The sequence below is a fragment of the Littorina saxatilis genome, linkage group LG17, assembly GCF_037325665.1.
Source record: "Littorina saxatilis isolate snail1 linkage group LG17, US_GU_Lsax_2.0, whole genome shotgun sequence".
NCBI lineage: Eukaryota > Metazoa > Mollusca > Gastropoda > Littorinimorpha > Littorinidae > Littorina > Littorina saxatilis.
In genome coordinates this window covers 56295205-56316433 of record NC_090261.1, presented here as the reverse complement: position 1 = coordinate 56316433, position 21229 = coordinate 56295205, and the positions used below count along the sequence as shown (strand labels likewise).

At 42.6% G+C, this 21229-nt stretch overlaps 1 protein-coding gene across 2 annotated transcripts in view; it reads right to left on the bottom strand.

Annotated features, from left to right (window-relative positions):
- The window catches only part of LOC138951708 (uncharacterized), a 50753-nt gene extending 33708 nt beyond the window's left edge, over positions 1-17045 (bottom strand). Inside the window, exons 1-2 of one of the 2 annotated variants that reach the window (XM_070323271.1) lie at positions 15166-17045; positions 13883-14205 (exon numbers count right to left, since the gene is read on the bottom strand). In XM_070323271.1, the coding sequence (XP_070179372.1) occupies positions 13883-14198 (316 nt within the window). In that variant the 5' untranslated portion in view covers positions 14199-14205; positions 15166-17045. Of the gene's footprint in view, positions 1-13882 lie in introns of both variants that reach the window. The other variant, XM_070323270.1, reaches the window with a different exon arrangement.
- Between the last annotated feature and the right edge of the window lie 4184 nt (positions 17046-21229).

Genomic DNA, 21229 nt, shown 5'->3' with positions numbered 1-21229 from the left:
GTTGGTTGTTGACCTTTTGGCCTCATATTTACTAATGGACAATTACCGTTAATCAGCATATAAGATGCACAGAAGCAAGCACAAAAAACAAGCTCAGCGTATGAGTCAGAAAGACATGATTGGCAACATCTGACGTAGCAAAATGCTGAAAGAAGTAGAAAGCAAGCAGGGGGTGGGGGGTGGAGGTGAGGTGTGTGTGCTTGTGTGTTTGTGTGTGTGTGTGTGTTTGTGTGTGTGTTTGTGTGTGTTTGTGTGTGTTTGTGTGTGTGTGTGTGTTTATGTGTGTGAGTGTGTGTGTTTGTGTGTGTGTGTGTTTGTATGTGTGTGTGTGTGTTTGTGTGTGTATGTGTGTGTGTTTGTGTGTGTGTGTGTGTTTGTGTGTGTGTGTGTGTGTTTGTGTGTGTGTATGTGTGTTTGTTTGTGTGAATGTGTGTGTGTGTTTGTGTGTGTGTATGTGTGTGTGTGTGTTTGTGTGTGTGTTTGTGTGTGTGTGTTTGTGTGTGTGTGTGTTTGTGTGTGTGTTTGTGTGTGTGTGTGTGTTTGTGTGTGTGTGTGTTTGTGTGTTTGTGTGTGAGTGTGTGTGTGTGTGTTTGTGTGTGTGTCTGTGTGTGTGTGTGTGTTTGTGTGTGTGTGTGAGTGTGTGTGTGTGTTTGTTGTGTGTGTGTGTGTGTGTTATGTGTGTGTGTGTTAGAGAGAGAGAGAGAGAGAGAGAGAGAGAGAGAGAGAGAGAGAGAGAGAGAGAGAGAGAGAGAGAGAGAGAGAGAGAGAGAGAGAGAGAGAGAGAGAGAGAGAGAGAGAATTCCTTGTTGCAAATAGTGCTTGACTAATTCGTCCAAAATGTTGTAATTACATTCTCGTCACGAAAATCCTGTTTTCATGCACCGTTTTTTGCTTTGAAACCTTGCTGCTAATTCGCTTTACTTTTTTACGCGCGTGTTTCGACACATATTAATGATCTTTTTTCTTGTCGTACGCTGAACTCTTATCTACTGCCTACGCAGCTGACGATAACAGGTCGAGGGGAGGACCATGCCCAGATACACTATTGTATTGAAATCTACTCCAAAAAAATTAATCCAGCTTGAGTTGTTTTTCAAACTGCTTACGAACACAAATGTAACTTGAAACTTTATTGTTCAGGCTTCTGTTGTTGCTTGTTTGGAGTGAAGAAATTTGCAATCGTGTTATTTCTTGTTCTTCTATGTTCATAGGCTGCAACTCCAATGTTCAGTCGGTTTTTGTTTTTAGTTTTTTTGCACGGGCGGGTTTTACGTGTATGACCTTGTTTGTCGGCCACCATTTAGGCAGCCATATTCCGTTTTCGGGGGACAATGGTAGTCCGGTACAGTGCCGGATATCATGGTGAATAGGCCACAGACCCCCCCCCCCCCCACACACACACACACAAACCGTCCCCTGATCTTACCTATTGTATTTTTTGTTTAACATCTTGCTCAAGTTTTCATATATTGACAACATATTTGGGATGAAGTTTCTTGCCGGAGTCATTACTTAAAATATACACCAGAAATGATTTCGCACAACACTTGCCTGAGTCAAAACAAAAGATATACACAATATTTGATTTTGCAATATAAAATCAACCATAATCTTAAATTCATATTTACATTATAAAGGCAAGTCCTAGTGGGTTACTATTTTGTTTTAATGTATGTGTTTAAACTTATTTATTTATAAACGACGTTGTCATAACTTATGAAATTATCCTGCTAAAGACTGTCTGTTTTCGGGTTGATTAGCTGTGTCTCAATGCCCCAACTATGTCCCATAAACTCTTACTTTATGGCGCCTTAAACATATCTCAACGATCATTTGTGTGTGTGACTTTTCACAGCCAATGACGGAGGCTGTGAAACAGACGCTTGTGGCATCTGAACGGATTTTTCTTTGTTTGTTGCTTTGTTTTGTCTTGCTTTGTTTTATGATCTAAGAAACAGAGTGAAATAAAAAGAAATAAAAAAGCTAATGTTCCCTGTTTTTTGTTCATCGTTTTTTTGTGTGGTTTTCTTTTGAATTGTGCCAGTTTCAATCGAAATTGTATGCATTCTTGGAAGAATGTCACGCGACTTTTCAACCAACCCAATGATCCTTTCCCAAGTTTCCCGTCCTTCCAATCCCAAAAATGTGTCTGTATATAAAAGTCCGGGTTGAAAACAAAGAAAACCCCCAACCTACAGGTTTGCTTCCATACCAAAAACGCCTCCAGACACGGGAACTTGGGAGCAGAGGCAACAGCTCCGCTTGAACCTCAGAAACCAAATGTGCCTCCAGACACACAGATCCCTTAAGCATCGGTCATACAGGCGACTCAGTCGTTGCGATTCAGTCTTGCGATTCAGTCTTTGGCCGATCGCACATCACATCGTAGGCCATTGACCCGTCACACGATGAACGATAGACGAACGACTGGCGAACGATAACTCCACGCGAGCGGGGCGGAAGTGATGTGTCATAGTGAACATGGCAAACGCGCTTTGCGAGAGCAGACGCTAAATGTTCGAACGTCTTCTTCTTTCTTTAGACTGCCGCTCTACCTTTCTGAAAAATTCCTTTTAGCATTACGCCTTTGCAAGAAATAAAGTTCCCAGACAGCTGCAATTAACGTTTTCCAACCGCTGTACACGCCTAAAACGTCTCCTTTATATCTGAGTAAAAAACTTCCAAAAAGTTTTGAATCGACGAAGAGACGCTGTACGCCACTGTCCGCCATTATTTTACGTCACGGCGTCAAGGCCGCAGCAACGCGTTCTGATTGGCTCTGTTGGCTCTGCCCCTGCGATTGACCGACGACTGGATCGCAGGAATAGAACATGTTCTAAACCTCAAAGCTACGAGGGAATCGCATGAGACTGAGTCGCAGACTTGTCGTAGCTGTTTTCTATGACTGAGTCGGCTGTGTGACGGCCCGGGTAAATCGCACGACTCAGTCGCATGTGTGACAGCCCTCTTAGACGGCCGAGGCTGTGGCCTCTAAGGTTGTCTTGTACCAAACCACCTCCTGGCTCTGCATCAGATTGGTTGCGCTGGCATCTGCTTACATACACCCACATTAAGTCACCACCGAGTGGTAGACACAGACGACATTTTGGTAGCACTGACTGCCAGCTTCACGGTAATGCGTACCCCTAGCGCGGCTCTGCTTGGGTGGGAATGTTCTGAGCAAAACACTATGTGTTACTCCATACCCCCCGCCCTCCATGGAACTTCTTGACCCCAACCAATTGGGGGGGGGGGGAGTTTGCCCAGTCGGTAGAGGCGCTGGCTTTAAAACCGGTTGTTACTATCAGCGTGGGTTCAACCCCCAAGTTCGGCGCGGGATGTGTGTCCCAGAGTCAACTTTGTGCAGACTCTCCTCGGTGTCCGAACACCCCCGTATGCACGCATGCGCACGATAAAGATCCCAGGGTCACAGCGAAAGCCTCAGGCCTTGGAAATACGATTACATGCATGCAAAAATATGAAGCCCGGGTGTCCGTTCGGCCAACAGCCAATAAAGTAACCATTTCAGCACTGACCCAAGACGACCCAACCCGGTCCCTAGCCCATTTCAGGTCTCCTCTAGCAGCCGGCAGCCAGCTGTCTACATCCCCCCCCCCCCCCCCCCGCATTTTTTAAAAATGTTTCATACAAAGCCGGGTTTTCCCGTGTAACATGCCCCTAATGGCTTTGCCGTGAGGGCGTAAAACTTACATTTTCTCAAAGAAAACAAAAAACAAAAACAACACCCACACATGCAAAAACACATACACTTTAAATCTCGCCCATCCGGGTGACATGCGGGTGCAAACTTGATATTAGTGTAAGATACAAAAGATTGGGAGCGAGGAAATGCCAAGGGAATTACGTCAGGTTTGACTCCGCCAGTCACGTGACTAGTTGTCATGGGTGTTTCGAGTATCTTCACAACACAATGCAAACAATGTTAAAGCCCCAGTCTGTCTTAAATGGTTTGCAGAACGATTCAAATCTTCTAATGAAAAAGCAGTTCTAACCTTATCAAACACACTTGCAATAGCATTTAAAAGCATTAAATGACAGATAGTTTGAATGGCTATTTAGCTCGCGTAAACCACACACCTGTTTTCGTGGTTTATCTAACCCCTGAGCCATCGTGAACCCGTGTGATCCACTTTCTTTTTTTTTCTCACAATTTAGTAGTCAGTTTGTGATTTCAATGCGACTCGCTGTATCTGCAATAGCACGTCATTGTGTACCTCTGAATCTAAAACGCAACAAACGGGTGCGGGTCACACGAACTGAGCGGTGGCGGTTGATCGTTCAAAGAAACTGGCGACATGCAGAACATTCGTCTGCTACGAGAAACACCTTTTGCGGGCCACGCTTCCGGGCAATCCGGCTGGCCACGCAAACATAAATTCTTTGAAAATTGCTCGCTCTTTACGGAGGGCACCTGGGATGTTCTCAAGCGGTGAGTGTTTAAACGAAAGGGTGTTTGTACTGTGTGTAAAAGCCTGACAGTGCCTGTGGTGGTTTACGGGAAGCTGAGTGTGCCTTTAAACAAATGAGGAAGAGCGCTATTTTAAGATCTGAGAAAAAATGGAGAGTGAAAGCTCTAAAAGCATACGATATGTGCAGCAGAGTAAGTGAGATGTGTGCAGAGCCAATCCCCTGGCACCTGAGAGAATAACAAGCATTGAAATGAACAGGCGACTTTCTTATACAAACAAACATTTTCTTCGGTAATCAGGGTTGCCCTGATATTCCGGACATTTCCCACTACGCAACAGATGAAACAAACAAACAAACAAAAAATAAAATAAATACATAAAAGAAGAGACAGAAGAAAAAGAAAAAAAGAAGAAGAAAAAAGGGATTGCGATGGAAGCAACAATGTGTTGTCATTTTTGTTTGACTGATTTTTTTGTTTGTTTGTTTGCTTAACGCCCAGCCGACCACGAAGAGCCATATCAGGGCGGTGCTGCTTTGACATATAACGTGCGCCACACACAAGACAGAAGTCGCAGCACAGGCTTCATGTCTCACCCAGTCACATTATTCTGACACCGGACCAACCAGTCCTAGCACTAACCCCATAATGCCAGACGCCAGGCGGAGCAGCCACTAGATTGCCAATTTTAAAGTCTTAGGTATGACCCGGCCGGGGTTCGAACCCACGACCTCCCGATCACGGGGCGGACGCCTTACCACTAGGCCAACCGTGCCGGTGTGTTTGACTGATGAAAAATGCGGTTGAAGGAGGAGAAGAAAACAACAAGCAACATTCAATGCGATGCCCTTAACTCACTGCTGTTCTATCCACAATAGACGAGTTCCGGAAACAACTCACTGTCACGGTTTCAGTGGCATGAGTGGAAAAGGAACTCTTTGTGGGGCGCCTTTCCCAAATTGCAATGCAATGCGCCTATGCTGGCAGCCGCATTGCGGAAAGGTTCTGTAAACGATCACGAAATTCACGTGGAATTGTGCCGGTGTCACGATTCCATCTGTCGCCTGTGTACATATTTCCCCCCTCGACATATACTCAAGACTGAAATGTTGTTTCCTGGTAAAATTAAGAAGTGAAATTATTTAAGGACGAAAAGCATGTCAGTTTCTTGCATGTGAAGAAAATTAATGGTAAAATGTAATAAATTTCACCCCCAAAATCGAATTCTTCGAAAACGTTTACTGAGTGGTTACGTCCCTTGAGTAGGAAGGAAAACATTTTAGGATGAATCAAATTTCTAAGTTAAATAAAACAAATTGGTTGGACAAATTTGGCCCCATGAATGTAAGGTACACAAGGTCGCTCATCAGTACTATCGAAGGGTGTTTTTTTTTGTTCAGTGTAGAGTTTATACTAGATCAACGAGGCCGAGAAGCGAAATGTCAACACGGCGAAAGATGAAAACGTCACACCGGCGTGAAATCCGTGCGGGGAAAATGGGGTGATTCTTCGCTCACTATTAAAACACGTGTTCCTAGCATGCTATACGTGTGTATGGTAGGCGACCAGTGATTGGTCAGGGAGATCACTTGTTCTAGGACAGGCGATTGCTGATTGGTCAGGGAGATCACATGGTTTTTCTTTTCCCCGTCTTGCTTCCTTTTTCCTACACATGCTTTTGCAGACGGAGGTCTGGGTTTCCGTGACTAAGATTTGGAGGATTCAAACGCGTTGCAAGACTGGTTTAGGTCAAAAAAAGAAAGGGCGAAATTAATTTAGCAAACAATTCTCATTCTAGACAGGAAGCTGCCAGGCTGTGGATTTTTGGTATGCATCCAAGTGGATGGATGCTCTTCTCACGTGTAAAAGCCTGAAGAGAAGTTACTGAAAAAATGTTTAACATGGAAAGCCCTTGAGGACAGAGACTTGGCCCAGGCCGACGACCCTCCAAGACAAGCCGCACGGTCCCGTGGAAGCTCTACAAAAGACGACCAGCTTCACACACAGAGCTGGACTCCAAGTGTAAAGGCGAACGACAAGAAGAAGAAAAAGAAGAAGGCCGGAATGTACCTTTAATTCAACGAGAAAAAGAATTCAAAAAGCTCCAGCCGACTCACGCACAGTCATACTCAAGTTATACAAGAGAGTATATAGAATAGTCTAGAATCTAGAAAAACACATGGTCTAGACACAAACGCGTGTACGCCCTAAAACTGATTGAATAACTCAGTGTCGGCAGCCAGGAAGAAAACACAGGAACAGCTGATTGTCCCATCACTTCCTTCGCTACCTGTCTCGCACCTTGCAACCCCCAGGGTAAAGTTAGGAAGAAACATGTTGCGTCCTAGTTTCCAGACAACGAACACGCGGGTGGTTTTCCGTTTGTACTTATGCTGTATGTGTCTGCGTGAGGGCGTAACCTTGTGCTGATGTATATCGTGTATAATATAGTATGGACGGTACAGTAGGCCCATGTTGCTAAGATATGTCGTAAGAGGCGACTAACGGATTCTGTTTCTCCTTTTACCCTTGTTAAGTGGTTCTTGTATAGAATATAGTCAATGTTTGTAAAGATTTTAGTCAAGCAGTATGTAAGAAATGTTAAGTCCTTTGTACTGGAAACTTGCATTCTCCCAGTAAGGTCATATATTGTACTACGTTGCAAGCCCCTGGAGCAATTTTTTGATTAGTGCTTTTGTGAACAAGAAACAATTAACAAGTGGCTCTATCCCATCTCCCCCCTTTCCCCGTCGCGATATAACCTTGAACGGTTGAAAACGACGTTAAACACCAAATAAAGAAAGAAAGATGTTGCTACTTAAGATTTGTTTTCTCCGGCAATCGAAATGGTTTCGGCGACTTTCTTCTTTATACATTTAGTCAAGTTTTGACTAAATGTTTTAACGTAGAGGGGGGAATCGAGACGAGGGTCGTGGTGTATGTGTGTGTGTGTGTATGTGTGTGTGTGTAGAGTGATTCAGAGAAAACTACTGGACCGATCTTCATGAAACTTGACGAGCGATCCTGAGTATGGTATCTCCAGACATTTTTTTCATTTTTTTGATAAATGTCTTTGATGACGTCATATCCGGCTTTTCGTGAAAGTTGAGGCGGCACTGTCACGCTCTCATTTTTAAACCAAATCGGTTGACATTTTGGTCAAGTAATCTTCGACGAAGCCCGGACTTTGGTATTGCATTTCAGCTTGGAGGCTTAAAAATTAATTAATGAGTTTGCTCATTAAAGTTGTCGATTTTTCGCAAACAGATTTAGAATTGATTGCATCGTATTCTTAATCACATTCTGAATCTAAAAATATATATATACATATCTCATGGTTACTCTTAAAATGTGATCACAATTAACGAAAATAGATTAATTAGTCTTACGATTAAAATTTAAGAAATCGATCCAAAAATGATTTCATCTTATTCTTTATCGTTTCCTGATTCAAAAAACATATAGATATGATAGGTTGTATTCAAAAGAAGCTCAGAAAGTTAACACGAATACAGAAAAGCGCGCTTTCCTGCTTAGCACAATACGCTACCGCGCTATTCTGGCGTGTCAATATCACTGCGTTTTGCACGTGGGAGGTGAGCGATTTCCTTCTCGCGGGGATTGACAAAGCTGTACTGTCTTGGTGAAAAAAATACAGTGCGTTCAGTTTCATTCCGTGAGTTCGACAGCTTGACTAAATCATAGATCTATACAGACGTCAAGGGGATATCTATGACTAAATGTAGTAATTTCGCCTTACGCGACTTGTTTTTCTTCTGCGTTCATGGGCTGTGCGTGCTGTGCGTGCGTGCACACACGAAGGGGGATACGGCAGTAGGAGGTCTGCACATTCGTTGACCTGGGAGATCGGAAAGATCTCCACCCTCAACCCACCAGCCGCGGCCGGGATTCGAACGCACGATCTTCCGCTTGGTAGGCCGCCGTCTTATCTACTAGGCCTCTGCGCCCGTCCCGGCGATTTTCAAGAGTTCTTGGCGCCGCCTTTCCACCACAGTCAACAAGTTCGGCAAATCTACTGAAATGGCGAGTTGAATTTAAGAGATACGATATCAATTAAAAAACAAAAAACAAACCAAGAAGTCTCTTTCTCATACCCTCTTTCAATGTAATATATGTCAAACAAAGTTCAAAGTGTGATTAATTTCGTCACGTAAAAAATCTGTTGTATTTCTCACAAAGATGTGACATAGAATTCGAAAAAGTAAGTCTGTCTCGGTGACTTCAGCACAATCGTCAGGCTGTGCATGTATCGGTATCGTATAACATTAAATTTCGGTATTTCGCCGACTTCCGACACCAAACGACATATCCCTGTTACCGTATTTTAAACGCAGAAGGGGTCTCTTTCGACCCAATGTGGGTGACTTTCCCAGGTGTGTATTTCTAGGAACTCCGAAGTGCATTTCCTAGTACCAGGCAATTTTTATGAATGTTTGTTTTTACTTCACGATCCCATTGCCATTAGAAAGCTAGCAGAACAAGAGCAGCGCTACCCAGGGTGATACGTGTTTAGGTGCAATGAGATACATTCACTTCTGCGGTCTTTAACGTGCCACAGGAGAAGCACGTGGTGGGACATGGATACCGTCTCTGAGTCTGCACATAAAGTTGACCCGTGTCTGTCCTGAACCCAGAGGCTATGTACAGAAAAACCCCAATAAAGGGTGTTATAAATCGGGGTTTTTAATGGCGTCCCGGCCTGTCGTCTAATGAAAAAAAGGCTTCGTCAGGAGAGAAAACAACAACCGAGAAATGACACACGCACGCACGCACACACACACACACACACACACACACACACACACACACACACACACACACACACACACACACACACGCACACATGTTACTTTGTATACAGTAATTCATAAGACAGCAATGCAGCTAAGCGTAATTGGAGACGAATGGTTTTACGTCACATCGGTCGTGGTTCGGTGTTGCGTTTCAGCCTGCAGGACTATGTATAGAACAAAAGATAACGACTTGTTTTAGATGATAAGCCAAGCATCAGCAACAAAACAAATGAATGATGCGTGTGTGTGTGTGTTTGTGTATATGTGTGTGTGTGTGTTTATGTGTGCGTGTGTGTGTATGCGTGTGTGTGTGTGAGTGTGTGTGTGTGTGTGTGTGTGTGTGTGTGTGTGTGTGCGTGCGTGCGTGCGTGCATAAGTGTGTGTGTGAGAGAGTGAGTGTGTGTGTGTGTGTGTGTGTGTTTGTGACTCTCAGTGGGTCTCTGTGTGTATGTACATGCATCTGGTGGGTGTCTCTGTGTTTGAATAGCAAGTCAACTCGAACTTGAAAGCCTGCAGATGAGCGGCTATAGTTGATTGTTTGAAATCAACGAAGCACATGCGCGTACTCTTCTTTCATATTTTTCCACAACAAAAATTGATTTCAAGTTATGATTTTAACTTGTCTTGCAAGAGACTGTATGATCAACACAGCCACAGACCTTAATTCAAACAGTCAAACTCACCACTTAAGACACCCCTCTCCTTTAATTTAAGACTGTTGCCCTTGTATGACTTGCTCTTTCAGATTTTATGTTCATTAGGTCTGTAAATGTATCTCAGTTTTAAGACTCTCTCTCTTTCTTAAGACCCGATTTTCACACATTTTTGGAGATCTTAAAATGGAGGTTCTACCGTATCGACCTCTGCATGCCCTCGTTTTCTGAGGGTAATTCTCCCGACACACAAAACGTGTTTGCCCTCAGTAAACTCTCGCTCAAGTGTTGACCAAAAAGATTTGAATATGTAATACCGTACACAGACTATTATGACTATGGCCAAGGGTATTGCATCCAAAAAGGCTTTGCTTGGTGAAATACACACCACACGACCAGTGTGATTCACTGAATTAAGCTTCTTGGAAGGGGAAGAGTAGGAGACGGTCGGTATAAGATGTCTAAGCAAAGGGTAAAGTACAACCATTGTCATACATTACATTAGGATAGATGAGAGAAGATATGAGGGGCAAAGATAAGTTTATAATTATAGTCAAGTCGCCTTTCAAGAGACACTTTTTTGAGAGAAAAAACGAATCGAGTTTTGTAGAGAACTTTTACAGCTTGGATTCTGGCTTTTAACTACCGAAGTGAAGGTAATATAAATACCCGAATAATATCGAAAGAAAATAAACATCAGATTGTTGAAAATAAATTGATGGCTGATGCTGGACCGAAACATGTTCCACAATGATTGGAGTCGCTACATGTATAATCAATACTTACAGAAGAAACAACTGCACCCAAACGGTCACCAAAAATATTGTATCACCACAACTAATTATTTTCCTGAGAGTCTGTCCGTTGAAATGCAGAAGACAGAATCAAACACTGACGGCCATACGTGCGGGGGGGGGGGGGGGGGGGGGATGATGATATACAGACACAGAACATATAAGTGTGCACAAATGAACAACACAATGTGTATGCCCAAAGTTTTTTTCTCAAACGTCCATCCGGAAACGGTCGAGAGGTAAAAAAAACAAAAACCACCCGATCAGGTAAAACAAGTGCTTCCGAGAATATAAAAATTTATGTTTTTGTGTGAGTGGTTTTTGTTCAACCTTGTATTCATTTTTTCCCATGAGTACCCACAAACATTCATCTATAGAGTGCTTGTAGGCCGGGATGGGTGGGATAGGACGTTGGTGTGTGTGGGATTGGGTTGGGGTTGGTGTAAGTAATGGAGACAGACGCTGGTAATGAGGAACAAGCAGTGGAACCTCCGCTGCGACGCAGTATTTGTACTTGTATGTTTTGACAAAGGATGTCCGGACTCGTGACTTTTCCTTGCATCACACAGTCGAGGTAAACACTGGAAAGACGTGTTTATTTGTTCCTGGGGTAATGCCGGCTTCCTTTTACACGATGATGCTTTTCCTGGTGTATATGAAGGCATTCAGTTCAACAATAAACATTCTGGTATCGCTTTGTTTGGTTGTTAATCATACTGCTTCCGGCAAAAGGTTCAGTCAGGATTACAGAACCAGCAGAAAGGGGAGAGCTCGTAAATGACATCTTATAAGGGAAATTGTCAAAACACTCATCCAACCGAAGAAGAAGAAGGAGGAGGAGGAAGAGGAGGAGGAAGAGGAGGAGGAAGAGGAGGAGGAAGAGGAGGAGGAATAGGGGGTGTGGGTGGGGGGTGGGAGGATAAACAGAAGGAATGATAATGTCAATAAATGAAACCAGCAACGGTTTCCTCATCCGTGCTAAATACTAACCACCTTATCCATCACCTTCATCATTTGTTTTAATGTCCAATGCCTCGCCATGATCAATCATAAGATCTATAAATCCGAAATAGAAATGTCAGCACCATTAAGCGGTATTAATTAGACCGGAAGTAGAAGAAGACGTCGCTATAGTGGCCCTTGGTAAATTGTGACCCTCCACCACGAAATGAGTCGCATGTCACCTCACGCGGTTCTGCGCTAGGCATAATATAAGTCCGGGGGGTGTCTAGTAACAGTGTGAGTGTCACCATAGTCGCAGGCTTATAACTCGAAAAGTTTTCGCTCTTTTCTAAAACGGTTTTCACCACTGGATAGAGAATAAAAAAAACTCTGTAAGAACATGTAAAAATATGAAAATCATGAAAAGGTGACATGCGACTCATTCCGTGGTGGAGGGTCACAATTGTGGTTGTTGGGTTATTAGTATCTATCGTCTCTTTAGGCAGTTCTTGCTATTGGAGACCGATGCAAGTTTGTTTCTTGTCCCAGTTCACATGGAAAGCTCCAAACTGTAAACAGAAGGTTCTAAAACTTCATCGTTTTGGTTAAATTGTGGAGGTATTATATATACATGTACCACTTGTTGCTAAAAATGTCGTACTTTGAAGTTCATTTTGGATTCTTCATACATTTATCATCGATTTGTAATATGTATGTATCATATCTCACAAACTTGACAGTTTATCACCCAAAGGTTTGGACTAAACCGACGTGTTCCTACGTTCCCACTGAACACAGAGAGATGACAGCATGGGAAACAAACGAACTAGAGAATACAGCAAGCCGAGTGGGACCGCAAATATGGTCCGCTTTTAACCAAACCAGCCGTTATTGCAAGCACAGGAATGTCGCACCTTTTCGCTGGCAGGTGGGCATTTGTCAGACCAATAACTCAGCAAACAATGTTTTTGACAAAACGTGGAATGACAGGAAAAGGGAAGGGCGAAAAACGAAAGAGAACATGCACTGCAGTTGATTAAATATTGTAAGAGTATGACTTCCATTACCGACACCCAAATACCTCGCTGCATGATATAACGAGTCAGACCAGACAAAGCGCTGAAGATATGTTTTGATCGATTTAACCCACCCTTCCCCCAGAACAAAGTTCCACTTCAGCCAAGCATTTCTATAATGCGACGCGTCAATTAACTGAGCTCCAGCCAATAAAAATAAATATTTTGGCCGATTCATTGCCCTTCCCCCAGAAGAAAGATTCTATTCCACTTTTAAAAAGCACTTCAACTATTCGACGCGTCACTTGCCAAAATGATCGGCCATTTTACATTTCAATATGTCAGTGGCAGGGGCTGTGTGTTTAAGCTCCAGGGGCTCACATCCATGAGAGGTGGCATAGAACAAATGTCCCAGACAATGCAAAAGTGATAGGACATTTGTCCTGAACAAAAATAAATCAATAGGAATTTTTTTTTCTGGCACCAATTTTCGTTTTGGCGGCATGTTGCTTTTTCGGAGAGAAAAAACCGCGAAGGGAGGCAACTGTCAACCAAATTGGAGCATTCAGAGTTGTGACCCTTGGAAGCTCTTCTCAATAAAAAGCACATAAAGTCTCCCCAAGTTCCGTCTGCTTGGAGAGACAGATCGCTTCGCAAAACATCGATAAAATAGCAAAACCACTGTAAATTGAAAAGTACTGACAATGTCCGGATCAAATAAAAGCATAATCGGACAATGACCACTTTGTGACAAAAAACAACAGGACATAATTATGTCCTCTTGCATGAAAAATGTATAGGACATTTGGAAAAAATATCCGTGTATGTCCGATGTCCGACGTGGATGTGAGCCCCTGAAGCTCGCTTGCCAGTTATACCCAACTGCTTCCGCGCTATACTGGGAGATTGGCCTGCTGAGTGCATAACACCGAGATAGCGTCTAGCTGCTCAGTTATCTCTGCTGTGGGGAAAGGATGGGTGCTACAAAGTAGAAAGAATGAAGTCCTTTGAACAGCTGTTTTTGTTTGAGTATCTCTATGTTCTGTTACTGCACAGCGCATGGAACCAATTATGGGACTTGCGCAATAGAAAAAGCTATTTATCATTAACATTAAAATTCTTAATCCTTGTCTAACCACTAAGCATTTGCTTGAGTGCGTGTCCTAGTTGTATATTTTCAGTGGTTTCATGTGATTAATTTTGAATACAATTTAGTTTAAACCAAGAACATTACCTGAACAGAATCCTCGCGTCGAGGTGAGGTTTCCTTGCAGGTCTCGACACTGGAAGCCCAGTCCTACGTCACACTCCACCCCCACCTCCGTCCCGCAGTCGTCACCCCCCTCCACGGGACAACAGCCTATGGGGGTGTGGGGGCGTCCCCCCAAGCATTCCTCTTCCACGGCACAGCCGCTGACTCCAACAACCAGAAGAACGATGACGGCAAAACATGACGTCATCAATGTCCAGAAAGGACTGTACTTGTGATGACGTCTACTCCAGATGTGACGCGGAGGCGATGACGATGGTTCAGGTTGTGTAGTCCTCATTGTTATACTGTTAGATATGCAGATGATGAATAGGTAAATGATTCTCTTTGGAATGTATGAGATCAATAAAAAGCCGAAGAGCTTTACTAATAATAGTATGGTTTCGTAGCCGATTGATCTTTACGTCACAGAATACTGCGCATACTGCCGGTTCCTATGTGTTCACGTAGTTCTTCGTGTCGTCGATGATCCTAATGTTTCTCTTCCCGTCTGGGACGTCTAAATTCAGAACCGTCACGAAAGTATTACAGTACTAATACTGACTCAAAGTAAACAATACACTGATCCATTAGAATGAATAAAACAGTTACACAAACATTGGCGTCTTACAAAGTGGACATATAAACTTTGTTTTTCTTCCTTTAACTGAATGCATTGTAAACTGTTTAGACAAAGAACTTGAAATCACAGCACTGAGAAACACAGCAACTTGTCATCAGTATCCGAGTGAAAACTAGCAAGTTGGTTGCGCAACAGCCGTTGTGGTGAAACCGCTGAACAGAAAACAACCTGACTTATGGGCGACGATGACGTTTTCACCGATTAATGTGCACGAGCCTTGATAACCCGGGGCAACCTTGATGCCAGGCCGCTTAGAAGGCTCGCTACAAGCACCAGCTATTCTACACGTGCATGTGAACTATTTCACCCAGTATCAGCTGGCAAAACTTCAAGTGAAGCACAGAATGTGTTGTCCCCTTTTTTCCTGTCTGTTCAGTGTAGAAACTTGTAAGTCCACGTGATGTTGTTCGTGAAATCCTCCAAGAATAATTTCCAGAAGAACATAAAGGTATTGGAATGTAATGTTTTGTTTGTGACAAGTTACTCAATCCTGTTTTCCTTGTACAATCACACGTCAGCAGTCCAACGTGTGACGGGGATTGCGTTATCCTTCAAGAAAAAAAGGTTTAAGAGTATCAGTTAATCATTAGTTGGCGTTAAAATAATGTTTCCGTTTATTACTCACTTTTTGTTTCTGTGGACAGAACTGAATCGGAAAATCCAAATGTGACGCAGGTTGTGAAATCCTTTAAATAGTATCACATGGAGAACACTTAGCGAAGTTTTGCTGTAGAATGTTGTGTCCTTATTTTCTTTTCTGTGTGTTTACTCGACATTGATGTCACTTAGAATACACCAGTCTCAATCAGTCATGCCGGCCTCATTCACCCAGAGCGCACCTCCAACACAAAAGTCTTAGAATGAACCGAATGCGCACATGCAGAGTTTGCTTACACTCGCACTACAAGGCAGACACCGATGATCCTCCTTCTCTGATCACAGACGCTGATAATTACTTGGCAGCTGACGAAACGAGGAAACAACATAACGCCCAACTGTCCGATTCATTTCACGTAAAAGAAGATACATATCTGGTTGGCTTCATCAACAGGCGCTCACGCTCGGAAGAGCTACACTGACGATGCCAGAACTGCAGCTTACATTACCATTAACAGCACCACCACCACCACCACCGTACCGTCGACTTGGGAAGTCCAGGTTATTCACAGCCTCGTCTCAAAGAGGCTGTTCGGCTGTCTTGCTCAGTTTTCTCAAAAATCAAGTCACGTTCTTGAAAATTCGAAGAAAGCAAAAGTCGTGGGGGTCGTCCCTGCTCTTTTGCAGTCCGAGAGAAACTGTTCTGTCTTTCTCCGTTTCTTCAAAAATCCAGTCAAACAAAAAAATCAAGTCAAACAACAAAATGTTTTTAGTCAAGTCAAGCAAGAGAATGTATCAACAAAAATCACACAAGCAAGGCCGGTCCCTCTACCCAAGATTGAGTCAACCAAAAGACGTTCTCTGAAAGGTCGAGTCAAGAAAGAGACGTTGTCTCAAAGATCGAGTCGAGCGAAAGACGATCTCTCAAGATCGAGTCAACCAAAAGACGTTCTCTCAAAGATCGAGTCAAGCAACGTACGGGTCCCGCTCTTCTTTGGCTTCTGTTTGGCCTCCCTCCTTTTCTCGGTCCCCCTTTCAGTCTCTTTTCTCTCTGTCACACTTAGCTTTGCGTCCTTGTCCTTGCGTATCAAGTTTTCCTGTCCTACCCTATATTCCCTTTAGTATCACCGCCAAGACATGTGCAGTGCGCATTCATCGCAGTAGGTCCCCACTCCCTTTATTATTTCGCACTGTCTTCCGCTCTCATCATGGCTTCAACACTTGTGTTCGTCAGTCCCGCTGACTGCGTCTTGACCCAAGTCACTGAAGAAACACACAAGTCAAGTAATGTTTTTAACAAGTCTAGGAAGAAAATATAAAACTGCAGCGGTGTCCCCAAGAAGTTGTCGTGAAGCCCAAAGACCCTGAAGAAATTAAACTGAGCGAACAAGTCTTGGAAAATTTTGTTAAAAAATCTGTAACTGATGCATAAAAGTCCAAGAACTTTGAAACACGGAACTACAGCAATGTCCTTTAGCTAGAAATTGTCGTCAAATCCAAAGACACTGAAGAAGTATACTGAGTGCACAGTACATTCAGGTAAAGTTTTACAAAACACAGACAGAATGAAGTCCAGGAAGAAAACACAAAACAGTCAAGTCACAAGATATACCTAAGAAATGCACAAAGCGCACAGGTCAAGAAAAGTTGTTAGTTTTTGTCTGAAGTCCAGGAAGAAAACACGGAACTAGGGTCGTGTCCTCAAGAAAACATGGAAGGGTCTGGCCTGGCCTGGCCTCAACGAGGGAATGAAGAAATGGGGGACGGAATAGCAGCGTGGTTTGTGCTGTTCCAATTCCCGGTGTGACGGACGGTTTGCGGGGCGGGACTTCACTTCCCACAGCACGGCAAGGCAGCGACCGCCTCGTGACGGGGTGGTGTCACTGGCGCATGCCTTGCAGTCGTGTCTTCAATCACTCTCCAGTCGCCGCCGCCGCAACTGCATGCTGTAGGCCCCTGATGACTGCACAGTACAATCATTATGCACTCTTGCACTGATTATATGTGCAACTCTATCTTTACACCCCCGGTATAGGGGTGTGTATAGGGTTCGGTCGTTATCTTTATCTTTCTCATCTTTAACTTTCGATTTTCGTCATTTTTGAAGAAGAGATGGAATTCATCGCCTACTATATGACACTGCTGACTGCACAGTACAATACTAATGCACTCTTGCGCTAATTATATGTGCAACTGTATCTTTATCTTTCTAATCGTTAGCTTTCGACTTTTGCCATTTTTTGTAGAAGTGGTCGAATTCATCGCCTACTGTGTGCCACCGCTGATTGCTCTGTACAATAATTATGCACCCTTGCACTGATTGTATGTGCAACTTTCTCTTTCTCTTCTTTAGCTTTTGATTTTCGTCATTTTTGTAGAATAATAATAATAATACGAATATTTATAACGCGCATATATCTCACCAACAGGCGACTCAAGGTAGAAGAGGTCCAATTCACCATTGCCACTGCTGACTGCACAGTACAATAATTATGCACCCTTGCACTGATTATATGTGCAACCATAGACCTATATTATAGGTCCCTGGTGCAACTTTCTCTTTCTCTTTCTCTTCTTTAGCTTTCGATTTTCGTCATTTTTGTAGAATTCATCGCCTACTGTATGACACTGCTGACTGCACAGTACACTTGCACTAATTATATTAATTATATGCAAAGTTTTCTTTCTTTCTTAATCTGTCTCATCTTTAGCTTTCGACTCTAGCCATCTTGATAGAAGAGGTCGAAGTCATCGCCTCATCAGATCAGTTTTTCCTCTTATGTTTGTCACATAATTATGAGTATGTTTGTCCACTGTAAAGACCATGATGTCACGCCGACGCACTCGTGAACGTTTCGTTTTGTCTATATAAATAAACTGTCCACAAACTAACCTTTCTTGTTTGTTTCTTGTTGTTTATTTCTCATCGTGTGTTACTACTATACTGTGTAGCAAAATATGTACCCTTGCGTCCATTATATGTGCATCTTTTATTTTTAAAACAAAAGTTCCTGATGTCACTGTGTGCAACTACTGACTGGGCAGTACAATATGCACACCTGCACCTATTAAATGTGTAAAATGTTTTTTCTTCCTTTTTTCTAATCTTCCTAAACTCATTGCAGCGCTATTACTGATTGCATAGCTCAATAATTATCACTTTCTACCCCACCTATGTTGACCAAGTTTATTTTAGCCAAGAATTGTAGTAACTGTGTAGTAACTGTGTATCAACACGCTGGAATGTAGGCGTTAGATCGACGTTACAGGAAGCGACTGAAGCTAACAGTCTTGAGCGGATATATCCATACCTGGTAAGATAAAGCCATATGAGTGGGAGACAATGAGTTAAGCACCCTTAAGCTTTTTTGGTGTGCAGATATTTATTTTTTGTCTTTTGTTTTCTCAGTGATGATCCTCAGCTCATCGCATCGCTACTACTGACTGCATAGCTCAATATGCACCTTTGAGATAATTTTGCGTGCAGCTTTAACATGTTGTAGTTTGTTTATTAGTTCTTAGCTCACCGTAAGGCTACCACTGACTACATAGCACAATAGACACACTGACTTAAGCTAATTGTGTGAGCAGCTTTAATGTTGTTGTTGTTTGTTTAATCGTTCTTAGTTCACCGTAAGGCTACTATTGATTGCGTAACCATTTTTGTGTGCAGCTTTTTTGCTTAAAGTTTGTGCTCTGCTACTACTGACTGCATAGCGCAATATGCACTCTTGAGCCAATTTTGTCTGCACCTTTATTTTTTGGTTGTTTGTTTGATCGTTCTTAGCTCAATGTAAGGCTACTACTGAGTGCATAGCAGAATATGCATCCCTTGAGCAAATTTTGCATGCAGCTTTAAATTTGTGTTGCTTGTTTAATCGTTCTTAGCCCACCGTGTGCTACGTCTCGTATTAGTAACTGCTCACTGAGTACAATATGCACCCTTGAGCCAGATTTGTGAGCAGCTTTAAATTTGTTGTTGTTTATTTAAATCGTTCTTAGCTCACCGTGTAAGGCTACCACTGACTGCATAGCACAATAGGCATGCTTGAGCCAATTTCATGTGCAACCATTTACATTTTTGTTGTTTCTTGAATCGTTCTTAGCTCACCATTGTGCTACTATAAACTGCTCAGTTAAATGTGCACCCTTGCGTCAGTTATATGCTCAACTGTTTTCTTTCTTTGCTCTTTACTAGCTAACAGCGTGCTGCTACCGTTTCAAAGTATGTATATGTCACAGTGGAAATGAGAATCCAGTGAGATTCCGAATCGCACTAGTGGAGATTGGAATTCCAGTTTGCACTAGGGCAAACTAGAATTCTCATCTCCACTGGATATTTGTTAGTGAAGATTGGAATTCCAGTTTGCCCTAGTGCAAACGGGAATCCAGTTTCAGTGGAGATGGGAATTCCAGTTTTCACTAGGGGAAATAGGAATTGGGGGAAATAATGTGTTCAAAGGTTTATAATTGTTGTTAAAACCATGTCATCTTGAGTCATTCATGACTTTAAGGCTTACTCATTGCAGGTATTGAAATGCAGAAATAAAAATAAATATTATTGAATTGATATAATCGAACAATACAGAGTAATTGCGCACAATAAGTTTTTTTTATCAATATCATTAAATCATATTACAAAGTTAAAAGTGTATATAAGATGAAGCATGAGATAAAGAGAGAGAGAGAGAGAGAGAGAGAGAGAGAGAGAGAGAGAGAGAGAGAGAGAGAGAGAGAGAGAGAGAGAGAGAGAGAGAGAGAGAGAGAGAGATGGCCTCGGCCATCAGAGCCGACAGTATTATTGTATTGTATTGTATTGTAAAACTACGACTACTGAACGTTCACTCAGTCGTCTATCTGTCTGGCCTTCTCACTTCTTTTGTGAACTCTTAGTCCTAAAGAAAGAATGAACACTAGTCTTCTCCACTCAGTTAGAAATTTTGACTTGCTGCAGTTTGTTTTCTGCTAAACTGACTCAGAGAGTGAATCATGGAGCAAAAGGAGAAATTGTATTTTTTTTTAGAGCAGCATCTTGAATCTTTGGATACAAATAAAAAAGATGCATTGTGTATAACTCAAGAAAAGTACAACAAGATTGAAGCGTGTCTGCATTCTAGCCCTGACAAAAATCCCAACGTGGAGCAAAATTCAAACACTGGAGCCAAAAACAGTTCAAATTGGAAGAAATTGATGCAAGGAACATTGTGTACTGCAAAAAATCCAACAAGCCAGTCATCACACAGGACAGACTTTTCGACATCGTTTTCCAATGTCATGGACATGTAGGACATTCCGGACGTGATAAAACATGGGCAGAAATCAAAGCACATTACGCTGGCATCAAATGGACTGTTGTTGATTTGTTTTTGAAGACATGCACAAGCTGTAGCACACGACAGCCGACCAGATACCCTCCAGCAGGTAGACCTCTGATCAATTTGGAATTTCTGCAGCGCGTCCAGATTGATCTGGTGGACTTTCGAAGTAGGCCTGATGGCGAGTTCTGTTGGATCCTACATGCACATGTGATATGTTTTAGTGATATTGATATTGTGTTGTTCGATCATATCAATTCAATAATATTTATTTTTATCTGAAACTGGATTCCCGTTTGCACTAGGGCAAACTGGAATTCCAATCTTCACTAGCAAATATCCAGTGGAGATGAGAATTCTAGTTTGCCCTAGTGCAAACTGGAATTCCAATCTCCACTATAGTGCGATTCGGAATCTCAGGCTGGATTCTCATTTCCACTGTGACATATACACTACACAATCCTTGCCCCAATTATTCGTGCAGCATGTTTTTGTTTTCTTCTTTTTCTTCTTTCCGTTTGCTATTTTTAAACGAGGTTCATTATACGACTGGATGTTACTTCGCTGTTGTTTACGCAGCTAGATGCTAGTCGAGTAATGTGCAGTTTCTTCTTTTTGTGTGTGACTTTCTCGCTGTTGTGATTGTTGTTGTTTCTGGTTATAAATCTCACCTGCCTGATGCTTTTGTGCAACTGGGCGGAGCTTACACAAAGGTTAAGTTAACCTGGTTGTTTTCTTTGTTACACGAAAGATAGTATTAGCATCACATTAGCATAG